Source organism: Anser anser (genome assembly GCF_964211835.1).
Source record: "Anser anser genome assembly, chromosome: 10".
NCBI lineage: Eukaryota > Metazoa > Chordata > Aves > Anseriformes > Anatidae > Anser > Anser anser.
The window spans coordinates 20,542,615-20,562,767 of NC_139730.1; the positions used below are offsets into that span (position 1 = coordinate 20,542,615).

At 41.8% G+C, this 20,153-nt stretch overlaps 1 protein-coding gene across 1 annotated transcript in view; it reads right to left on the reverse strand.

Moving 5' to 3' along the window:
- The window catches only part of TNFAIP8L3 (TNF alpha induced protein 8 like 3), a 46,592-nt gene extending 28,132 nt beyond the window's left edge, over nt 1-18,460 (reverse strand). The window contains exon 1 of the mRNA XM_083850106.1: nt 17,594-18,460. Coding sequence (XP_083706232.1) covers nt 17,594-17,783 — 190 coding nt within the window. The 5' untranslated portion in view covers nt 17,784-18,460. The remainder of the gene's footprint in view (nt 1-17,593) is intronic.
- Nucleotides 18,461-20,153: the final 1,693 nt, after the last annotated feature.

Here is a 20,153-nt window from a genome sequence, read left to right on the forward strand (position 1 = left end):
ATTTCATTAGAAAAGTATTTTTCTGCTTTCTTCTCAGATAATGACTCGTCTATCACTAACTGCTCACTTTTACCAAAGTAAAACTGCAAGGTCAGGCCCTGTTCCAATACCACACAAGAAAAAAGTAATTATTAATAGCAAAATTAGTAACTGTGTCTTTCCTCATGATGTTAATAAAGTATTTTGAGCACTTAAATTGTTTTACTGTATTCTGAAGATACTTATTTTATATATTAAGTAATTTTACACTGCAAGACAAACAATGGTGTGACTAGTTTTCAAAAACATTAACAGAATTCAAAAAAGAGTCTGACAGCTGGCACTCCGATTTCATGGAGTTTCTGCCACAGAAAGAGGGAAGAACAGTGAGGCCAGTATGCAGTGAGGGCATTTATCTTCCATAGGGCTTTCTTTCTGCAGTGGGGCAGGATGTCTGGGCCAAAGGGGATTGCTGCCGACCATAGTACAAGGTGCTGCCCATCAGCACAACAAGGGCATCACTGAACAGCTGCACTTGGTGCCTGAAATAGAAGAGGTGGGTGGGAGTGGGGAGGAGAAGGTGGCCGTGGAAGACTTGCACTTGGGATGCACAACTTGTGAGGTGGGTGTGTGGGTCCTTAGTGCTACTGGTGTGGTGTCTAAGCTGGGAGGTTTTGGGTCTCTTAGTTGTTGGAGACTGTGTGAGTGTTTCTGTGCAGGAAGCATGATGTTCTTGGGGCTGTTTCTGTCCTCGTGTTTGGTGCTGGGCTGGAGGGGGCCCTGGTCTGACTTGGTGTGTGTTCTGTGCAGCCCAGAATGGCTACTGGGGCCTGCCCTGAAAATGTTTGTGACAGAGTGACTTTGCAGCGCTATGGGAAGCAGTGCATGTGTATAGGATTTCTGTGGTCTGGCTATGTTGTTCTGGCTTTTGGGTCAAAAGAAGAAGCCAAGTGGTACAGGTGGAGCTAGTGTTTGGGTGGCCAGTATAGCTCTGTTTCATTATCTCATGGAACTGCAAAAGGCTCCGATCGACTATGTAAGCTGTTGCTTTTGCTGAAAGAAGCCAACCTAAACATACAAAAACTTCAAGCTGTAATTCTTTAGTTACAAACTGATAGCAGCATCCAGAAGGGCATTCTGCAAAGTCCTGCATGAACCAAGGAGTGACCTCTGGAGACATTATGTGTGGTAACACATCCACTAAACTTTTCAATTATGTATTTGAAGGATTTTTTTTTTAATTTTTATTTTTTTTCAACTGAAGGTTCTCTTTAGCAGTGGTGGGGGAAGCAGAGGTAAGAGAGAGGAAGCTGCTCCGCTAACCAGTAGAAACAAGTACATGCTTCATGCTTGAGTGGTGTTCAGTGAAAGAATGTTCCCTGGTACTGTAAGCTAAAATGCTCCCTGAAGTACTGTCATGTAATATTTTAATTGCTTTCTGTTGAGGTATTTCATTTTGATTTAAGAGGCAGATGAATGTCTAACCCCCCTAGTATTCAAATGAGTATCATCAAGGCTTGATTAGTTTATTTCTGGCAGCTGAATAGCTGAACATCATGCCAATTGCCTTCTGTAGTAGTCTTGTTCATGCATTGTATTTCAATTATGGTACTCTTCTTGCGTAGCCACGTTGACTTTGTAGCCTGCTGACTTTGAGAGGATAAGTATGTTCCTCCTTGTCCCCTCATATGATAAAGCTTAAGAATCTTTGTGTTCAGAAGTTCCAAATCTTTTGCACCTATTGAGTGGCTTGCAGGTAAAAGGAAGGCAAGACTACTTGGTTTGGTGTCCTCTCTCTCCAGGGCAGCCTGTGTCTTTCTCCTTCTGTAGTCTAGAGTTTACGAGAGGCTGCCTTCTTGGCCTTGCCATATTTTGACTTCATAAAAACTAAATTAAAGGTTTGGTATTCCTGGTTACAGACTCAGCAGAACACCTCAAGGCCTGATCCCTGGAGTGTTCAGCTGAGCAACCACCTGCAAGACCTCACCTCCCTTACTTGCATGGAAACTAAAGTCTGCGGGAGTAAGGCTGAAGAGTCCCAAGTGTTTCCCATATGGGTCAGGATGAGGCTGGCATTCACAACAGGACTCCTTTCTAGGGGAGACTTCTAGCACTATCACAAAAGAGTAAGGCTACGTATAATTCATAAGTTCTAACATTCCTTTTTTTCATTGAAAATCAGATTTCTAAGATAGACTAAACAGACCATCCATCTTGAGTCACTTCAGGAACAGCTCTGTTTAGTAAGACTTTTTCCTACCATATATGGTTTTGTTGTAACAAGATGAAAATAATCATAAAAAAAAAAAGACAAAACAGATGTTTAATGTATAAAATGACACTCTCAGGTTTGCCAGAAAGTGTATCTGCTCCTCAGCAACTGCACTCAGTATTAATTTGCCTGTTGGCCTCACTGTAGTGTTATGCTGTAAAAACAACATGTAATCAGTCTCTAGGCTTGGAATAGATGGTGTACTTCTAATTGAGTAGACAAACACATTTCTCTTTTTAAAGGTGTAATTTACACCCACAAAGTGTCTCTAGGCACTGGGCAATTTTCATTTACAACTACCTATAGAAAGATAGGCTTCTCTTATTTAAAAGTGTGTGTGTTCATCTAGCTGTCAATAATGGCTCTTATGCTCAAGGCTACATAATATGCAAATAGAAGATGTTTTCGACAGACCTCCAGGTATAGTTTGCTGATGACTTAGATGAGCTCTTTTTCTGCTTCCAAAGCCAGCTGGCACAGAAGGTGGCTGCACCTGGCTTTCTGAAGGAACATTAGCTTCTGGACACGTGAAGGCAGTCTATAGGGCAATGCCTTCTGTATCAGCTAAGAACCAGTAATATCTGAGGTGGTGTTGGGAGTGAGAAGGGGGAATAATCTCAATTGAATCTAGTGAGGTCAGAATGGATTATGTATTTAAAAACTCATATGAATGTGGCCTGATAGCATAAGATACAAGGGATGCACGCTTGATTTCATAGTTAAACACAGTCTATAGCTTTCAAGCTAGCTGCAGAGGAGGAGACAAATCTCTGGGTTGGTTTAGAGGAAAAGAATCAAGTGGTTTTCCTTAATCTCTTTTCAGCTGTGTCTCGATGAGCCTATGCACATAACCTGTCTGTATTTATGTTTTGGAAATCAATGTTTGTGTTAAAATCACTTGCAATTTGGTGATTCAGGCAACTGATCAACCAACAAGGTTCAGAAGCTCTGAAGTTAAAGCCAGCAAGGGTTGCTTGGCCATTGTCAGGACTGATGGGCTATCTACATAGATACTAACTGGAGTAGTGAGCTTTTTTCAGAAAGATTGGAGCTTGTATCTAACAGGCTGCCAGTTTTGAAAATGAGGTGTTTAGGACATCTTTGGTAAAACTTATTGTCTGCTCATATAAAAAGTAAAGTGAGGATAACAATTTGGTTTGGTGTAGAAAATCTTTGTTTCCTTTGCTGAACTAGGCTTTGAATCACTGTGTATTGTTTCAGTATCTATTTTACAGAGAAATGTGAGCTTGAAAGAAGTTATCAGTCATATAATGCATTCCTTTCTCTGAGACAAGACCAGTAGGCCAGAGAAGTTTCTTTCATCTTTTATTATGCTGTAGGTGGACCTTGGGTTTTATATGAGAAGTCCACTCAAACTGTGGTAGAACACTGTTTGTGAGGAGCTCAGGTTATGAAAATAGAATGAATCTAGGTGCTCTGGGAAACAGTTCTTGCTCTGACTTAGAGTGGGTTTCTCGGGGGAACTACGGACTTATACCATGGTGTGTGCATCGCAGTCATGGAAGAAAGCCTACATCCTACCACTGCTGATTGTGATCTCTTTTTTGTGCTTGATCCCACCCTGTATTTTGAAAAAATTATACTGGAAATTATGCCAGCAGTCATGAGCACATTAATTTTGGCAGATTTCTTTTGTTCTGGTAAATTTTCTTTGGGTGAAAGGCTTTCTTCATTTCAGTAAGAGGTTCATGTATTAGGAGGGGGAGGAGAAACACTACTACTCAACGGAACCCACAATTTGGAGCTATTTTTATTCTACACATGCTTTTACTGCCAGAGAGCTAGATGGTCTAAATAGGAAGCAATGAAAAGCTGAGGAAGAACATGAGTGTTTTCTCTCTAGCTAAATTGCTAAAAATATAGTAAGATTTTTCTACTTTGGTTTGTAACATTCCTTTACTGTCTCATGCCATGCCGTAGCATTAGTTTGAAGAAAAAAAAAAAAAAGTAAAATTGCAGTCATCTGCTTAACATAACAAAGTCAAGTGTGGTTAAGAAATTAATTCTCAAACTGCAGCCTCTTATAAAACATTTCTAGAAGACAATGTCGAATGCATATGTATTTTTCATATTCAAGTTTTCAACTTCAGAGGTGTTCTTAGGGACTGAAGCTTTCTCATTAGATACCTGTAAATATACTTGCAGTGACCATGAACTGCACTGGTATTAGTTTTTACTAGCTCTTAATAAACCATCGGGATCCTTACTGCACAGACTCATAACAAAAAATATTTATGACCTAAAAAGGATAAAGGTAAATGGATGAAGCAGACCAGAAATAGGAGGAGAAAGATGCAACTGAAATACTTCCCTAAGGGTGTGATTAAGACCCTGCTGTCAGTCCAGTAATTTATCATCCGTATGCACAACCTCCCATATGATATCTTTTCAAAGGGAAAGTATACTGATATCTTTACAGTATGTTAATACATGTATTTAAATTTCAAATCCCTTTCACTGAAATTCAGGAAAGTGTTACTTAGAAAACTAAAGCAGCAAATCTTGTTTTAGAAGATATACAGATGACAGTTATCTCCACCAATGCATAAAATTGGTAGCCAAACAGTTAATATCTTTTTAAAGTCCAGGCTTAATGTGAGTATAGTATCATTAGTACACACTCCTACTGGGATGTTACATGAAGAAAGGAATCCTGCCACAATTTTAATGATGAAAAAACAAAAAAGAAAATCTTGGCCATAAATATTTTCTTCTCTTTCCAAATGAAAGACAGTGGAGTTTCTTAAATATTGCCTTTTTTTCCTGTTACTCTGCACATGTGTATCAATGTGTACTCTGCTAGAACAACTCTAAATTATGTAAACCACAAATCAGCATCCCAACTGTTGAGATCTGACATCTGTGTGTATCCTGGGAGTATCTCACCTACACCCTTTACCTGTAGCCATCTAATGCTTCATCTGTGATGTCTCTGTATGTGGCTGACTGTGGTATTGCAGAACTGGCCACTTCTTTGGTATTTCAAATACCTATATTATACGTTTGCATGTGTATAAATACTTATCTGCTAAAAACAAAACAATGCCACCAAATAAGAAAACAAAACAAAACAAAAAACCCAACTCACCACGAGAGTCTACTTTAACTCCTGGCAGAATTCAGTCTCTCAAGGCCTGAGAAATAGTTGCAAAGTGTCAAGGTGCAGGACTTCCGTGGCATAGCAGCAGTGTTGTGTGTTCCTGGAAGCTGCCCAGGAAGGCAGCTTCCCAGCCATAAGGCTCCTCAGAGGCAAGAGTGGGGAGGCAGAGATTAATCCCCACCAGAAGGGTACAATTTTGATGGCACAAAAATGGTCTGTAACATTCTCTTCTTCCCCAGAGCTGTTATTCCAACTGTACCTCTTGAGAGATGAAGAACCTACCCCTTATTTAGGTCTAATGACTTGTTAAAAAGTACTTAAACCTTGTCTTAAACATCTGATTTACTGATGTGCATCTCCCAGGGTATGATCATTATTAGAGTGAAAAAACGTGAACCAACAGAAGAATGGCTTCCATTTTGCAGATCACTGTTCTCTTTAACTACTAAGCTGCTTCTGATGCTGTATGCATTTTTATGAAGGAGATTGCTTTTATATTGTTTACTGCATTCCTCTCTAGACTTTATTGTAAAAAGCAAAATAAAGAACTATTGAAGCCCGTGACTTGGAATTATTTAGTTTTTCTTCTACATATAGCATTTCAGTAGTTGAAGAAAATCACTTTTGCTCACTCTAAGGGAGGCAAAAAAAAAAAAAAAGGCCTAGCTATACTCTGTCGCATGCTGTCCATAAAAAAATGTTTTTAGCCTCAAAAAATTTTAGACCAAGCCAAGTTTCAAACCAAATGAATCAAAGCAGATAGCTGTAAAGCTTTCAACAACCAAAGTTGTGAACCTTTAAGTTCTGTGATGTCATGTGTATTTTTATGACTTTCATGGTAAAGAAGTGGTATTGCTTTAAAAGCAAGCTAAGTACTTATTTAAGGATTCATTTTCAACCTCTTTAATAACATATGAGCAAACAGAATTGTCTTTTGGTCACTGATAAACTGACTAAGAGGTGTCAGCTGTCCCTAAATTATAAACCCTATTAGGAAACATAACTACTGCTTTAGCTTCCGTAGAAGTGAGGGAAGAAATGAAACATTCCACAACTAGTGTTTAGTATAACAGCACACATGCTATCTGAATTTCCTTCAAATGTGGCTATGAGGAAAAAGGAACTTTATAAATGTAGAAAAGCTGTTTCAGTGATGAGTATATAATCAAAAAACCCTCCTATAGTCATGGCTGCCTGCATTGGTTATTTGGTATGTCTAGTCAAACTTCATGGTGCACAGCCAGAGGTATTTCATGTGTAGCTTTTTACTTCCTTGTCACTGACTACAGTAACTTCAAGGAAATTAAACTCTATTCAATATTTTTCACATTTTCATAGAACAGTGGTTTCCCAATCACCCTAAACTCCCTTCCTGCACATCGCTGTCTTAGTACTGCTCAGCTGTTGCTAAGGCAATATTTTCCGAGAGAAGATCCAAAAGGTGATTACACAGAGCTCTAAGCAAGGCAGAGCAACTGTTACTTGTCTTCTGTGTATGGATGGGAAAGCGTGGACATGGTTCTTGAGGGAGTTTCGAAGCTGCACAGATCTGAAGATATGAATACATTATATGATTTTGCAACCTTTGTGTTGTGCTGGGACATGTAAACAGGGAAGAGATGCTGTGTGGGGCTGCCCCAGAGCAGAGCTGTGCTCTCCCTGCCTGCTGGGTAGGATCAGGTATCCTCCTCTGTGCTGGCAGGTCACTTGCAAGATGCTCCTGACTGAGGAAAAATGAGGGTGGGTCTGGCATTTGAGGTACGTGATCCAGAGAGATACCCCGGTGCAAGATAAGGACTCTGTTTCAAATCACCCTTGCGTTGGAAGAGTGGGAGACAGAGTAGCTTCCTTGGTCTCTGTGCTTGACAGTGCTGTACATGCGTGCTAAACTTTGCTAACCTGTCAGGAGTCACGTCTACTCCAAACTCAGTCTCAGGCAAAGGAAAACCACAAAGATAAGGCAGTCTCCAAAGTAAGAGTGAGCGACTCCTCTCTGCTGAAGGCAAAGACTAGGTGTCAGGGTGGCTGCTGGCCCTTCAAGGGACAGATTCAGCTGATGCTAGTTTGGTTCAGCTCAGCCAGATCAGTGGTAGAGAGGAAAAGTGGATGCAGCTGCTATGCTGGTGTTCGGGTGAACCTGCTCCTCCTTGGCAACTTCCCCGCTACACCACCTTTCCTTAATACATCCCTTGTGTCTGTCTTTACTCTCCTCATCTTGATGACAGAATAATTTTGCTTCCATAAGCATCTCTCGCCTTCACTGCTTCTTAGCAGCTGCTGAAAGTTTCTGCTTGCTTCCTGGAGGTAACTTCTGAATCCTCTCACAATATCTATTCATTCAAACTTTTTCATTAAAACACTTGAGAATATGCTGGTAAACATGGGAGGGGTTCTGCTCTGCTTCCTTTATTCCTTGTAATTAAGCTATGTCACTAGAAAGCAGTGTCCTCCTTTGACCTCATTTGATCAGTGACAGCCACAGTCTGCTGTCTGCAGAGAAATGTAATTCTGCCCCTGGACCTGCTGTTCAAGCCCAGTGATCTGATCTTATGGGGTGGGAGTGCTGTTTCTCCAAGTAGGTGTTCCAGAATGCATTCTGGAAGTAAGAGAGAAGCTGCTGTTTCCTGTGGAGGTATTATTGTATTCTCATTTTCTAGCAAATATCTTATTTATCTGCTCCAATATTTCAAGATCAAACTTTCCTTTAGTTGACGTGCCTTGTTAATCAGGATGATGCCTATGTTATTTGCAAGCCCACTGTCTGGGTTGTTTGTTTTCCAGAGGAGGCAGGTTAGTTCTGGCATAGCAGATCTGTTTCTAATACCTGTAATTAAGACAAGACGATATCCTACTCCCATCAGTTTTCCCTTTCATGGAGGGAACAGTGTTTGTCCTATTTCATAGTGGCAGAACTCATAAATCCAAGAATGTTTGAAAAGAAATGAGTTAAGCATGAGGAATCGGATTGAGATTGGAGGAATTGAGGTTTGTGAAAGTAGTGTATTGGCTGATGCACAGGGGAAATGAGATCAGTAAGGCTAGAAAGATGTGGGTATTTGGAGAAGGAACACAAAATGTTAGCTCAAGAGGCAAGGATGTGCGAAAAGCAAAAAAGATTCCAGAGGTTAGAAGTTGGAGAAAATATCCAAAAGGTTGTTTTTCCATTTGTACAAAGGACTTAACCTCTTCAGTAGCATGTGGCAGTGAAAGGGTGGGTGTAAGGGGGCTTTTGACCTTCCTTCCCTTCTGCGTGCCACAGCAGGCTGCATGCACTGAGCTTTATTTCAAGCCCTGTATATCCTCCCAGGGAGCAGTTCCATTCGCTGTTGTTAGTGTAGTCAAAACATCCCCTTTTACTGGTACAAGCTATTGCAAGTAGCAACTTTAACACTGAAAGTAGCTACTTTCTAGCTTTTCTTTAATACTTTTTTAAACACTTAGCACTGAGAAAAATCAGCAAAACTTTCTTTTAGGCTTGTTGGGCTAGATAAAAACCCATTAAAAAGAAACCTAGTTCACAATTTGGAAATAGTCCTCTGGGCTGCAAGAGGTATCCTGGTCTGGAGGGTACTGGCTGATTAAAAACTGAGTGCTGGGACTGCTCTAAGCCCTTAGGAATCTGATTCAATCCAAAATTTAATGTTTGAATCATGGAATTATGGTGAACGCTGGTATTCATCTGTCCTTAAAAAAGATGATTTGTTCTTGGCTTTCCTTCAATTCTGTATGATTTCTGTAAAGGAAGTACTCTGTGGAGACATACCAGCGGTGACTGTTTTGGATGAACATATTGGTCTCTTCTTGGGGAAAGCAGGGGGCTGGCAAGAGTGAAATCTCAGATGTATCTGCTCTGAGGATACAAAGTGCTATGTCATTCCTTCTTATGCAGGGTGATACCTGACATCAACCTTTAAGAACTGACATGGAAATACGCTTTCACAAACAAATACAGATGAGGAAAAAGCCTGAGCCTGGCTAGGAGTTCTCTCTGGCTAGCTTTCCACGGTAGAAGCTGGCTTCTGATAGAGACCGGATACAATCGCTGAACAAACATTTCCTTCTTTACTGTTATAGTGCCTGGTATATTTAAAGGGCACCAATTAGTCCAAGTTGGTAAGAAAGGGCATACTGGCACTCCACAGAGTTCATGGAAGTAGTCTTCACATATATTTAGGCTTGTGAACTTTTTATTCCATTCCTAAATCTGTAATCCAAGCTAATATTTTCCCCTCGCTGATTCTTTATTTTCTAAGAAATCCAGTAGCTGCACGTCATGACTGTACTGGTTATTTTTGCATCTATGGTTAATATTCTCCACTGTTAGGAGAAGCTTTTAAAGAAAAGATGCATCAAAACAGCAGTAAGTATCAAAATAGTGCAACACCAACTATAACTTGCTTTGAAGTGACCACAAAGGTCATTCCTGATACCTCTTGCCTACTTCCCTCTGTTTTAAGAGTGAGGGAGAAATAGTGCACAAATACACAAAGTTTAAAATTAAACACAAGCAAACAAAAAGCATTGACATTCATCTGACATAACACTGTGGTACAAAGTTTTTATTGGAAACATCATCTGAAAGATGGTTGTCTTTAAAATAAACAACCTCCCCAAGAACCTCACTTTCAAAAGTCCAAGAAACGTGCAATTCTTTGATCTGCATCTGTCAGTGATTTCATCACATAAATTAAATGCTGTAGAAACAAATGGAAAACTATTTGGAGAGGAAACAGTGACACAGTAATAGTGTTAATATGTCTTCAAAGAGAGGAAAACTTGTTTTTTTTTTCTTTTTTTTTCTTTTTTCTCCTTGTAACACAAGCTGCTTGGATAAACAAAATTAATGCCAGAAATAAAATGTTTTTTGGTGGTAATGAGGTAAATTTTGCTAATTTATAGTATTTGTGTTTCAGAAGATTACATTTCATATTAAACAGCACCAGTAAGAAGACCAGAGGAATGTCTTCATGGCAAAATGATTATTTCATATCATAGGTTTAAATAATCTTCCATCTGTTATTATGTTGATAGATGTTAATCAAACCTAGGCTAGGGAGGCTAGACAGCACTACCAAACTTTGACTGACAGCAGAATCTCTACCAAAGAGGGATTAATGTCCACTGGAAAGGACAGAGAAGTAACTTTTGCTCTTTGCAGTCTATTTCATAAAAGATGGCTGCCCTTAAGAGTATAAAATCATTGGCTACCAGGCAGGGCCTGAGCTCAGTTTGGCTTCTCAAGAGGAAGTTTTATACCAGAGACCCAAATCATAATTACCACAGCAATTTTGGCCCAGCTTTCCATAGGTCTCCTTGAACTAAACTTCTGTCAGCTTATAAGATGCCTTCCCAAAAGCTAACTGGCAAAGAGATTTCTGCAGGGAAACGGCAAATAACTCAACTCTGACTGGGCAAGGCTCTAAACCCTGGTCTTAACCCAAGGCAGCTGCTCTGAGAGAGACCCACAAGCAACCTGCCAGCCTGGACACCTGCGAGTGGTGCACCAGAAGTCACTGTCATGGCAAAGGCTGCGGCCTGCTCTGACCACTGGGTCTACATCTGTAAGTAAACTGGGACAGAACCTGTTGTACACACCAGAGTACTGCCATCTGGATGCAAGCTGAATTCTTTCCCACACTGCAAATGTTGTTTAATTCATACTGGCCACTGTTATCTTCTGTCTCATGCCAGGACATTTTGTGGGAGGCTATCTGGCATGGGCTGGAACAGTGACAAAATATATATTAATAGATGAACAGTTTAGTGTACCGCTGCTTGGGCCCACAGCCAGGCCTTGCTTAGCTTATTAGAAAAGACAGTAAGTGCTTTTAGGAAGTTAGAGGATTCACCTGCTTTCCTGGGGCCTGGCAGGGCCTGTCACCCCAAGTGATACCGAGTAAAATGCAAACAGCAAAATGGCTTCTCAGGAAGGCCAGGTCTTTAGAACTCCCTACCACCTAGGCTGATGTACTTGTGAATCCACCTGGCCTACCATCTTCCTTTTTACCTAGGGCTTATAGCTTTGTTCTTTTTACTTTCTTTACGAAAAAAAAAGTGACCTACTCTTCCTGCCATGACTTTTTAGTCTTTGGTGTAGATGCAAAGAAAGATGAAAGACACATCTCTTCAAAGTATGAGTTATTTTTGAGGAGACATATATATAGCTTTATACAGCACATATGCTATTGCCAAAATGTCCTATGAAATGGAACTCACTGTCATTCCAGGCTTTTGGCAGGGCAGACAGGAATAATCACTGACTGCTGTGACAGGGTATGGCTTCATATTCCCATCTATGAACTGGCATCAAATGTTTGCTCCAAGGTTTGTCCATATCCACTAATCTTATTTTATTTTTTAAAGTAGAGACTTTCTGTTTAGACTGCTAGAAACATATGTTCAGGTGTGAACACCTCAGTTTAGGGCCCTTCATATATTCATCTAAGTGTAAAGTCTATTTCTGTGCCTGAGAAACAGGAGCTCTCTGATTTGGTGAAGTCATGGCTGGCTTTTGTCTGCCATTTGTTTGTGTTTGGCACTAGCATGCTCTGCCCTGAAAGTGAGTAAATCTGATTAAGAATCTCAAATATTTATTCAGTAAGATAACATGAGATCCTTCATGTGCCTGTTCTCACTGCCCGAGAGTCAGTCTTCTTCATGATGACTGGTTCTTCTGAGACCACATGGTTCGATATGCCATCCTGTCAAATGTAGGAGGAAAATCTTGATCTTTGTTTTTCATTTTTGATAAGTGCAAGAAGGTTGAGTTTTTCTTAAGGTACAAATTCCCTACTGGAGCACATCAAAGCTACTGAAAAAGGGTATTATTTCATATGCTATCTATTCACTGCTGCTGCTTAGCAGTCTGGTCCACAGATGCTCAAGCAGGTGACCTTTGGTTTCAGTGAAGTGCTTCATGAAGTTCGTATTTCCACTTGATTTTAAAAAACAGAAGCCTAAAGAGGTTGACCTACTCAACCAAATTGTCTATTCAGCTTAACAAAAATAGGATTATTTATGATCTGTACTACCAACACAGCACGAGTGGAGTCTTGCCTTTTGAAGTGTTTTTTTTTTTTTTTCAGTTGGATAAGACTCCCAGTCTGACGGTCATTTTGCTAAGGAGGGGTCTGTATGTAAATCCCAGAAAGCCCATGTCTTTCCTGGAGGGAAGAGCAGAATGGTCCGAGAAAACTTACCCAGTCAGGCTCTCAGGTCATGCGCCTGCCCTGGCCGCTGCTCTTTCGCAGGAATTGCCTTATGATCCTGAGGTGTCTCTTGCCTGCTCTGTCTTGTATCTGAGTGTCTCTGCTATGCTTGCCTTAGTTGGCAGTTTGATCCAAGCTCTTTAAGAGGGTTTAGGGTATGGGACCCTCAGACATGCTAGTTCTTGTCCGTCCATCTCTTTTCAACTAGCTTTTTTTCTTTTTCAGCAGAAGGGAAGGGAGAATCCTTTGTTAGCTGGTAGAAAGCACTTAATTCAGAAACATTCAGTAGAGTCTGCAGCTTCTACTAAAAATAGTGTTGTTTTTTCTTCTAGCTTCAAAACTTACAACATGCTGTTATCTACCACTTCTGCCTGCTTGTCTAAAGTCCAGTAAATTTTTTTTGCATATGTGACTTGGACCTTTTACATAAAAAGTGAAACATTTTGTTAAAATTCTCCCTATCCAAAGACACAGGCGTTCCCTCGGGCAAAGTATACTTTGTCATGATTTAAAAAAAAAAAAAAAGACCAGCAAGATACTGTGAAGAGAATTACAAAATGCCTACTTGCACTTATGCAATGTCTTCAACAGTTTTTGCATAGTGCCACATACCTTATGGACACCTTATATCTTTCTAATTAATCTTCTATTTACAAGAGTATATTAGCACTTCAATGGCATTTAGCTGTGTAAAATGGTGTTAAAATATGCAAAAGGCTCAAAAGATTAGTATCACAAATGTGCAGTCAGTTTATATATCACGATAAATAATTTCCAGAAAGCATTATTTGCTAAGCATTGTGAATCAAATAATATTACAGGTCCAAAAACATTATTCACGTCTGTCATGGCTGTTTTACAGCATTAAATAATATTTAAATCTGTTGTTGTTTTTACTAAGAGCATATTTATTCCTCAGGGTAGAGTTCAGATAATTTATCAAATTTAAAATGTGTTAATCTTTTTGTGCTGGGAGTCACAGGGTAAGATCTTGGCCCTGCTGAAGAATATAAAACTCCCACTGTCTTCATGGATGCCAGGCTGGTGATAAGGCTGTTTTCATCTTGTTCTCCCTGGCATCACACAAACCTGTAGGCTCCACAGTGTTAATGTTCCAAAAAAAAAAATCCTATCACCAATTTACAGCTCTACTTGGAGCACAAGTTGCTCTCTTTCCTAGGCCAAATTTCTCTTGACTTCAGTGGGAAGGAAGGCACCGGCAACAGTTTATTCTCTGGGATATGGTAAACTTATTAAAAATAAACAATATTGTTGCAGAGACAATACAGGCACTTAAGCATCTAGATATCATATGCTAGTGTAGCATAATAGTTCATTAAGTAAGCATGAAAACCTATGTTCTGACCTAGTAGCTTGTAGAAAGGCTTAAAGCAATATTGCATTAGAACTATATGGCAGAATTCCTGCCTGTTTTAGCTGAGGAACCTAGGACAATGCACACCAAATGAAGGTCTGTTGCCTTTCACCTGCATGCAGAATCCTCAGAGCCACTGCTAAATGATTGCTGCTGGAGATGACCTGGATTTTTGTGAAATGCTAGTCTAAAAGATGGCACAGAGAATCATACTTTCATGTGGTAGGGTGCCTGTGAAAGAACTAGAAAAAAAAATCCATTGCTCTTCTTAAGAACTTTTTTTTTAAAAAAAAAAAAAAGAAAAAAAAGGAAAAAAGAAATCCCACACCTCTGAATAGGTGGACATAAAATGTGAACAATGTTCTGTTCTAGGATTACTCATTCATATTCTGAAAGCTTATCTTTAGGACAAGAAACACTACTGTCATAGAATAAAATTTGAGAAACTTTACCAAAGGTAGTGCTAGTAAGCATATATTTTTTTTCTTATTTTGCTTTTTTTTTTTTTTAGTAGGGGTCTATCTCATGAGTAATTTTTTGTGGGGGAAAAAATGTAATCTTTGACTATGCAGCCAACTCAATACAAAGCAGTAATGGATGTGAGGAGTCTGGTCTGATGGAAGCCAAGGTTGTGGAGCTGGATGTTCTTGTGTGCTGAGGTGTGGGGTTTTTGGTTTTGTGTTGTTTTTAAGTACAGCTAGTATCTTAAGATACTCACATATAAGGAGCTTTTTGCTTGCACCAAAGAAATATAAAGATGCTATCGTGACAACAGATTCAGAAGACAGGGAAAAAATACTTCTGCTTCCTTGGAGACTCAGCTTTAAGTGGGCTATTAAAGGAAATGAGGCTGCTGGGATCTCGGAGCAAGACTCCAGCTGGCTCTTGGAAGCTAAGCACGTGTGGCAGATGGTGGGGGTGTGCAAGGAACCTTGCTGTCCTGTCCTGTTCACGCTGCCCGAGTCCCAGCAATGGTAGAGGGGCTGTTCCAGCAGGACAGAGCAGAAGGCTCAGTACGTACTGTAGGAGGAACGCAAGCCCTTAAGTGGGATGTGCTTTTAAACATCTGTATTGCATTAGCATCGTGAAGCCCTAGAGAGAAATTATCGTGCTGGGTTTGAACAGTTGGACAACTTGAAAAGTGGGCAGTGGCCATAAGAGGCTTATAGCTGTGCAAGGTGAAGTCATTGCTTTATGTTCTTTGAGTGTGGAGGCTGGTAAAGGAGAATAAGCTAGATGTTCAAGTTGACGTGTCACTTTCAGTACAAAACCCTAGCTGTTCTAAAATCACTGGCCATAATCAGACCATTACTAGGACTTCATCCTGAATATTTATCCAATGCTCTCTGCTTGCCCTATTAATCTGCAGGCAGAATGCCTCTGGTCACTGGGTCTGTGGGGTATGACAGTTCCCTGAGCAAGGTGGTGACTGAAACCCACGCTGCAGCCCCTCTGTTTCTGTGACTGCAGCAGTGACTGACAGCAGGATGCCTGAACACCCACGGCCAGAGAGATACAGCACTGCACATATGGCAGAGTACAGAAAAGGGACCAAATGAAATCCAAAACAAAAAACTCAGAAGAGGATGATGGGGGATACAAACAGCATGTAATAATTCTTTAGTGTAGGAAAGACTGATGGCAAGCCATTAAGACAAAACCACTAAGTTCTCACTCTGTTCCAGTTTTATTCTACTGCATTGGCACGTGCCATGTATGGTTAAAATACCAAATTTTTCTTCTCTTAGTACAAGGAAGGAAAAGGTGTAGAGAAGAACGATGAACATCAGCTCTTGGCAGCTAGCAAGTGATGACATAAAAAGCACGGTAATCTATAGTTATTTTTAATTTATTTAAAAGAAAAATCTATTTGCAACAGGAGCAAGTTGTTGGCAAGAGCTATATCACATTAATTTCTCTATAAATGTAATGCTTGTAATTTACACTCCGTGCACGGCTTTGTATATTTGGATGAGAAGTGCAACTGTTGGTGGTCTTTGTTAGTACCTTCAGCATAACCGACCTCTATGAACATAAGGAGCTGTACAACCTCTTAAAAGTCTAATTTCTTTAGATTTTGAGTAAGAAAAAAAATAATGTCAAGAATAAACACCTTTAGTAGTTAAAACTGAATTGGTCTGAAGCCTGTGTTAGGCTAGACGAGAAGACACCTATTTATTTTATCACAGAATCGTAGGGGTTGGAAGGGCCCTCTGGAGATCGAGTCCACCCCCCTTGCTAAAAGCAGGTTCCCTACATGATTTCCTTCAATTGTTTACCACTCCTGTGTTAACAGGACAGTTAAAAGATTTCACAGATTATTTGGCACTTTTTTTTTTTTTTTTACTGGTTAAAATGTTTGGTGTAGAAACCTTTTCTTGGAAGGGGATGAGGAAGAGGAGGAGGAGATGACAGCTGGGATAAAATGACATTTTCACCATGATCTGGCTAGCTTAGATTTTTCTCAAAGATGATCTCATGATGTAGTACAGTAACTTTCTATCTGTGTTTACGATGATCTCTAGGACAGCTCCTGACATTATTCCAGTTGCGCTTGCTTGTCTCCTGCCAGTTAAACGCCTTCAGAGAAGGTACCTGTGACTTCCCCTGTGGGAAGCTGGGGTCATGCATGTCCCTCCCGCACCTTGCGCCCGTCCTCGCCCAGTGCCTGTCACGTCCAGCTGCGTGTGACACCGCCGCAGCCTGCATCCCGACGGTGGTAACGCTGCCGACTGAAGGTATGCGTGAAGGGGTACAGGGTGGCCCTGAGCTGGTTGCCAGTGGGCCAGCTGTGCTGGTAGCACAAATATACTTCTATACATACAGGGCTTGAGGCAAGTTTGGCCCCGTTTACTGCTTACGCAGGACACCCTTTGATTACAGCACATCAGCAACGGTTTGCTGCTGTTTTGCGTAGGACTTAGGAATGTGGAGATTTGGAAATGGCAGAGAGATGTTTTTTTATTTTCTCCTTCTGTCTCATCTAAGAACTATGCAGGCTGCAGCTGAACAGCAGCATTTTTATGGTTTTTTGGTGACAAGTTAGGACTCTTGAAACCAGAAGCTGAGCGGCCTGGGGGCCCGGCACGCCTGGTCTCTGAGGAGCAGTCCCCCCTCCTGCACACAGGCTAACTGCTGGAGTCCCGCAGCGGCAGCAAGAAACTAGCCAAACCCAGAGAACTTTGCAGCCTCTGGACATAAGGCACAATGGATCAGATTGATGCCAACGCTGCTAATTCAACCGCCTGGCACGACATGCCTGAACTGCATGAGCTGCAGGGTAGCTCTCTCCCCTACCCGGGGCAGGAGGCTGCCGGGGGCAAAGAGGAGCCGGGCCGGACCCCTCCTGAGTGGGGCTGGCGGGCGGCGGGAGGCTGCTCGCCTCTGCCCGGTCCCTGCCTTCCCGAGAGGTCGGGCGGTTGGCGTGGCTGGTGCCGGGCGGCAGCCGCCCACTCACCACAGCGGGACGGCGGCGGCGTCGCCTCCCTCGCGCGCAGCCCCTCAGCCCGGCGCGGCAGCTGCCGTGCGAAATGCTCCGAGGCGGCGGCGGCGGGGCGGGAGACCCCTTCCTTCAGTCAGCCCCAGCCTCACCGGGGGCCGGCCGGCAGCGGTCCCGCAGGCAGCATCTCCCCCCTTACCTGCTGGTGAGACCAGCTCGCCTTCGCTGAGCTCCCCGGAGTCCGAGTCCATGCTGCGGGTACCGGCGGGGCGGAGGGACCGAGGGGGCGGCTGGCCGCCGCTGTCAGGAGAGGCGGGAGCGAGCGACCAGCAGCGCCTGCTGCCTCCTCCTCTCCTCTTAGCCCGGGCGCTGGGTCGGCGCCAACACATGCAGCCACCTCGCTCAGTGCCATTGGCTGCCAAGGGGGAGCGGAGACGGGCGGGCTCCGGCGAGGGGAGGAGGCAGCGGGGGTGCGGCGGAGAGCCGGGTTCGGCTCACAGCCTGTTACACAAGTTTGGAGCCGCCCGTGGCTCCCTGGACTCAACGCTGTGGCCGCGGCCTCGGGCCCGCTGCCGCCTCAGGGACATGGAGTGGGGCTGCCCGGAGGCATCCCGGCGGCTGTGGCCTCCCCTTGTGGGCTCGGGTAGGCTCCAGAGGCAGAGCTAAGGGGTGTGAGAAAGGCTGAAGTGACAGTCCTTCACACGGGCTGTCTTTTCCTGTGGGCATAGCCCCGACCTTCAGTCATTGCTTTCTCTCTTCACAGCTCCCTCCCCTTAATCTCTCCGTTTTCTTTATAATCTGTCGTTAGAGCGGTGGAGGCCAGCAGATACGTAGCACTCAGCAAGTGCCCAGGGGAATATTGAAGTGAATTTTGGAGCTGCCAGTTTGCTGTTGCTTGCTGGCAACGTTTGGTAAATAAAGGCTATGTTGGAAGATCGTTCTGAACTCTGAGTCTGAAAACTCTATAGTTTAGACCTGACACACTTTGCACATGTCCCACAGGCTGCTACAGCCCTGAGCCATCTCCTAATTCAGGTGGTTGAGGCCACTTGGTCAGTTCTGACAAGCTTGGGTAGGTCTCTGTCCCTGGCTGCTCTTCTTTCTACTTCTTACTTTTCTTTCTACTTCGTTTTCTACCTTAATTCTAATGCAAAAGTCCCAGCAAAGTAGCAAGACAACTTTTCTATCTGGGAACTAAATGTCACCCTAAAACAGGCCTCATAGATTTATCTGAGCCTCAGGTATGTCATGTCATGAGAGCTAGTCAGTGACCTGTCTGTAGACTACCCCAGTCTGCAGACCAGAGGCTTATTCCTGTAGTTGTAGACCACAGATCCTTCTTTCTTTCTTTACTCTGTAACTCCTCTCACCAGAAAACATGCAGATCTTCATGTTGCTGGAGACAGTAATACCCGGACATTGCTTTGAAGCTGCACGTATGAAGTTATCTATTGTCATCAGACTATGCCTAACATTCTTAATAAATGTAAAGACTTTCTCTGTTAGTGTGTACTGTGACAAAAACAAACAAAAAAGCAACAACAAAACACACCCGCAACTTTCAGCACTGGGACGTCGAAAGTTCTAGAATAACTATAAAATGGTTAGAATGGCTCTAGAATACACCCTGGTATCTTGAATTTAGACAGTTTGCAAGACTTAACTTGGTATAAAAGGCTTAGTTTCCATTTGCTTATATTTTTATTTAGCAAATTTTGACAAAAAACCTTCAATGTCTAGAGTGGAAAGTAGATGTAAAACAACTTGGCAAGTTGCTGTCAGATACTGGGTCTGTAGTATTAAGAGAGTGCCTTTGTTTTCAGTTCCATGGAAACAAACTTTGACTTTTGTTTGTAATTGCTTTCATTAAATTTTAAATGGCATTACTGCTCATTAAAATCCAATAAGTTAGTATGAGAAATAACATTTAAATTTTAGTGAATCTGTGATTCCATTGTGAGGAAGAACAAATGCAAAATCTGAATTGTTGTGCACAATGTATTGATTACAGGGAATTTACACGCATGATATAAATGACACAGTAGCAGGAAAACACCTGCTGCTTAACAGTTTAACAGTCACAAAAGTTAATCCCAAATTCTGCACCAAGAACAGAATCTGAAAGCTGGAAAGAGTTCAATCTGTGTCTCTCTTGCTTTCTTTATTTGCTTTTTACCAGTAGGAATTGAAACTAAAATCTCTCCCCAATAAAAGAAGATGGTGGTTTAAGTCTAATGGGAAGAGTAAGTTTGTATTTAAATTCAATTTATTTTTTGGACTGTCTTGGGTTGTGTGAAATTCTAATGGTAATTTCCAACCTGAACAAATTCTGACTTTCTAATGACAATCAGTGTAATTCGGCAAGCAAAAAACAAAATGGTTGCTGCAGGGGCATGTGTGCAGTGGAGCACATCCTGTTTCTCCAGTAGCCAAGAGGGCTGCCTGGTACGATGTATTCTGTGTCATGTAATGAGCTTAGCACAATGCAGCTGTATCTGCACTTCCAAGATATTATAGGCACTAGCTTTACCCAATTTTCTGTGTGGACTTTTTACTATAATTGCGCTTAAATGTTAAACTCTCAATAGTCTTACTTCTCTGATTGTAGTTCAGTTGGTAAAAGGACAGATTGTTTTTCATGATCTTCTGAAACATGAAAATCTTGGCTTGGAATAGCTGACGTGAAAACTGAATCCCACATATTCTAATTCTTGTCATTTTTTTTATTATTTTTTTTACTCTTGTATAAGCAAACCAAT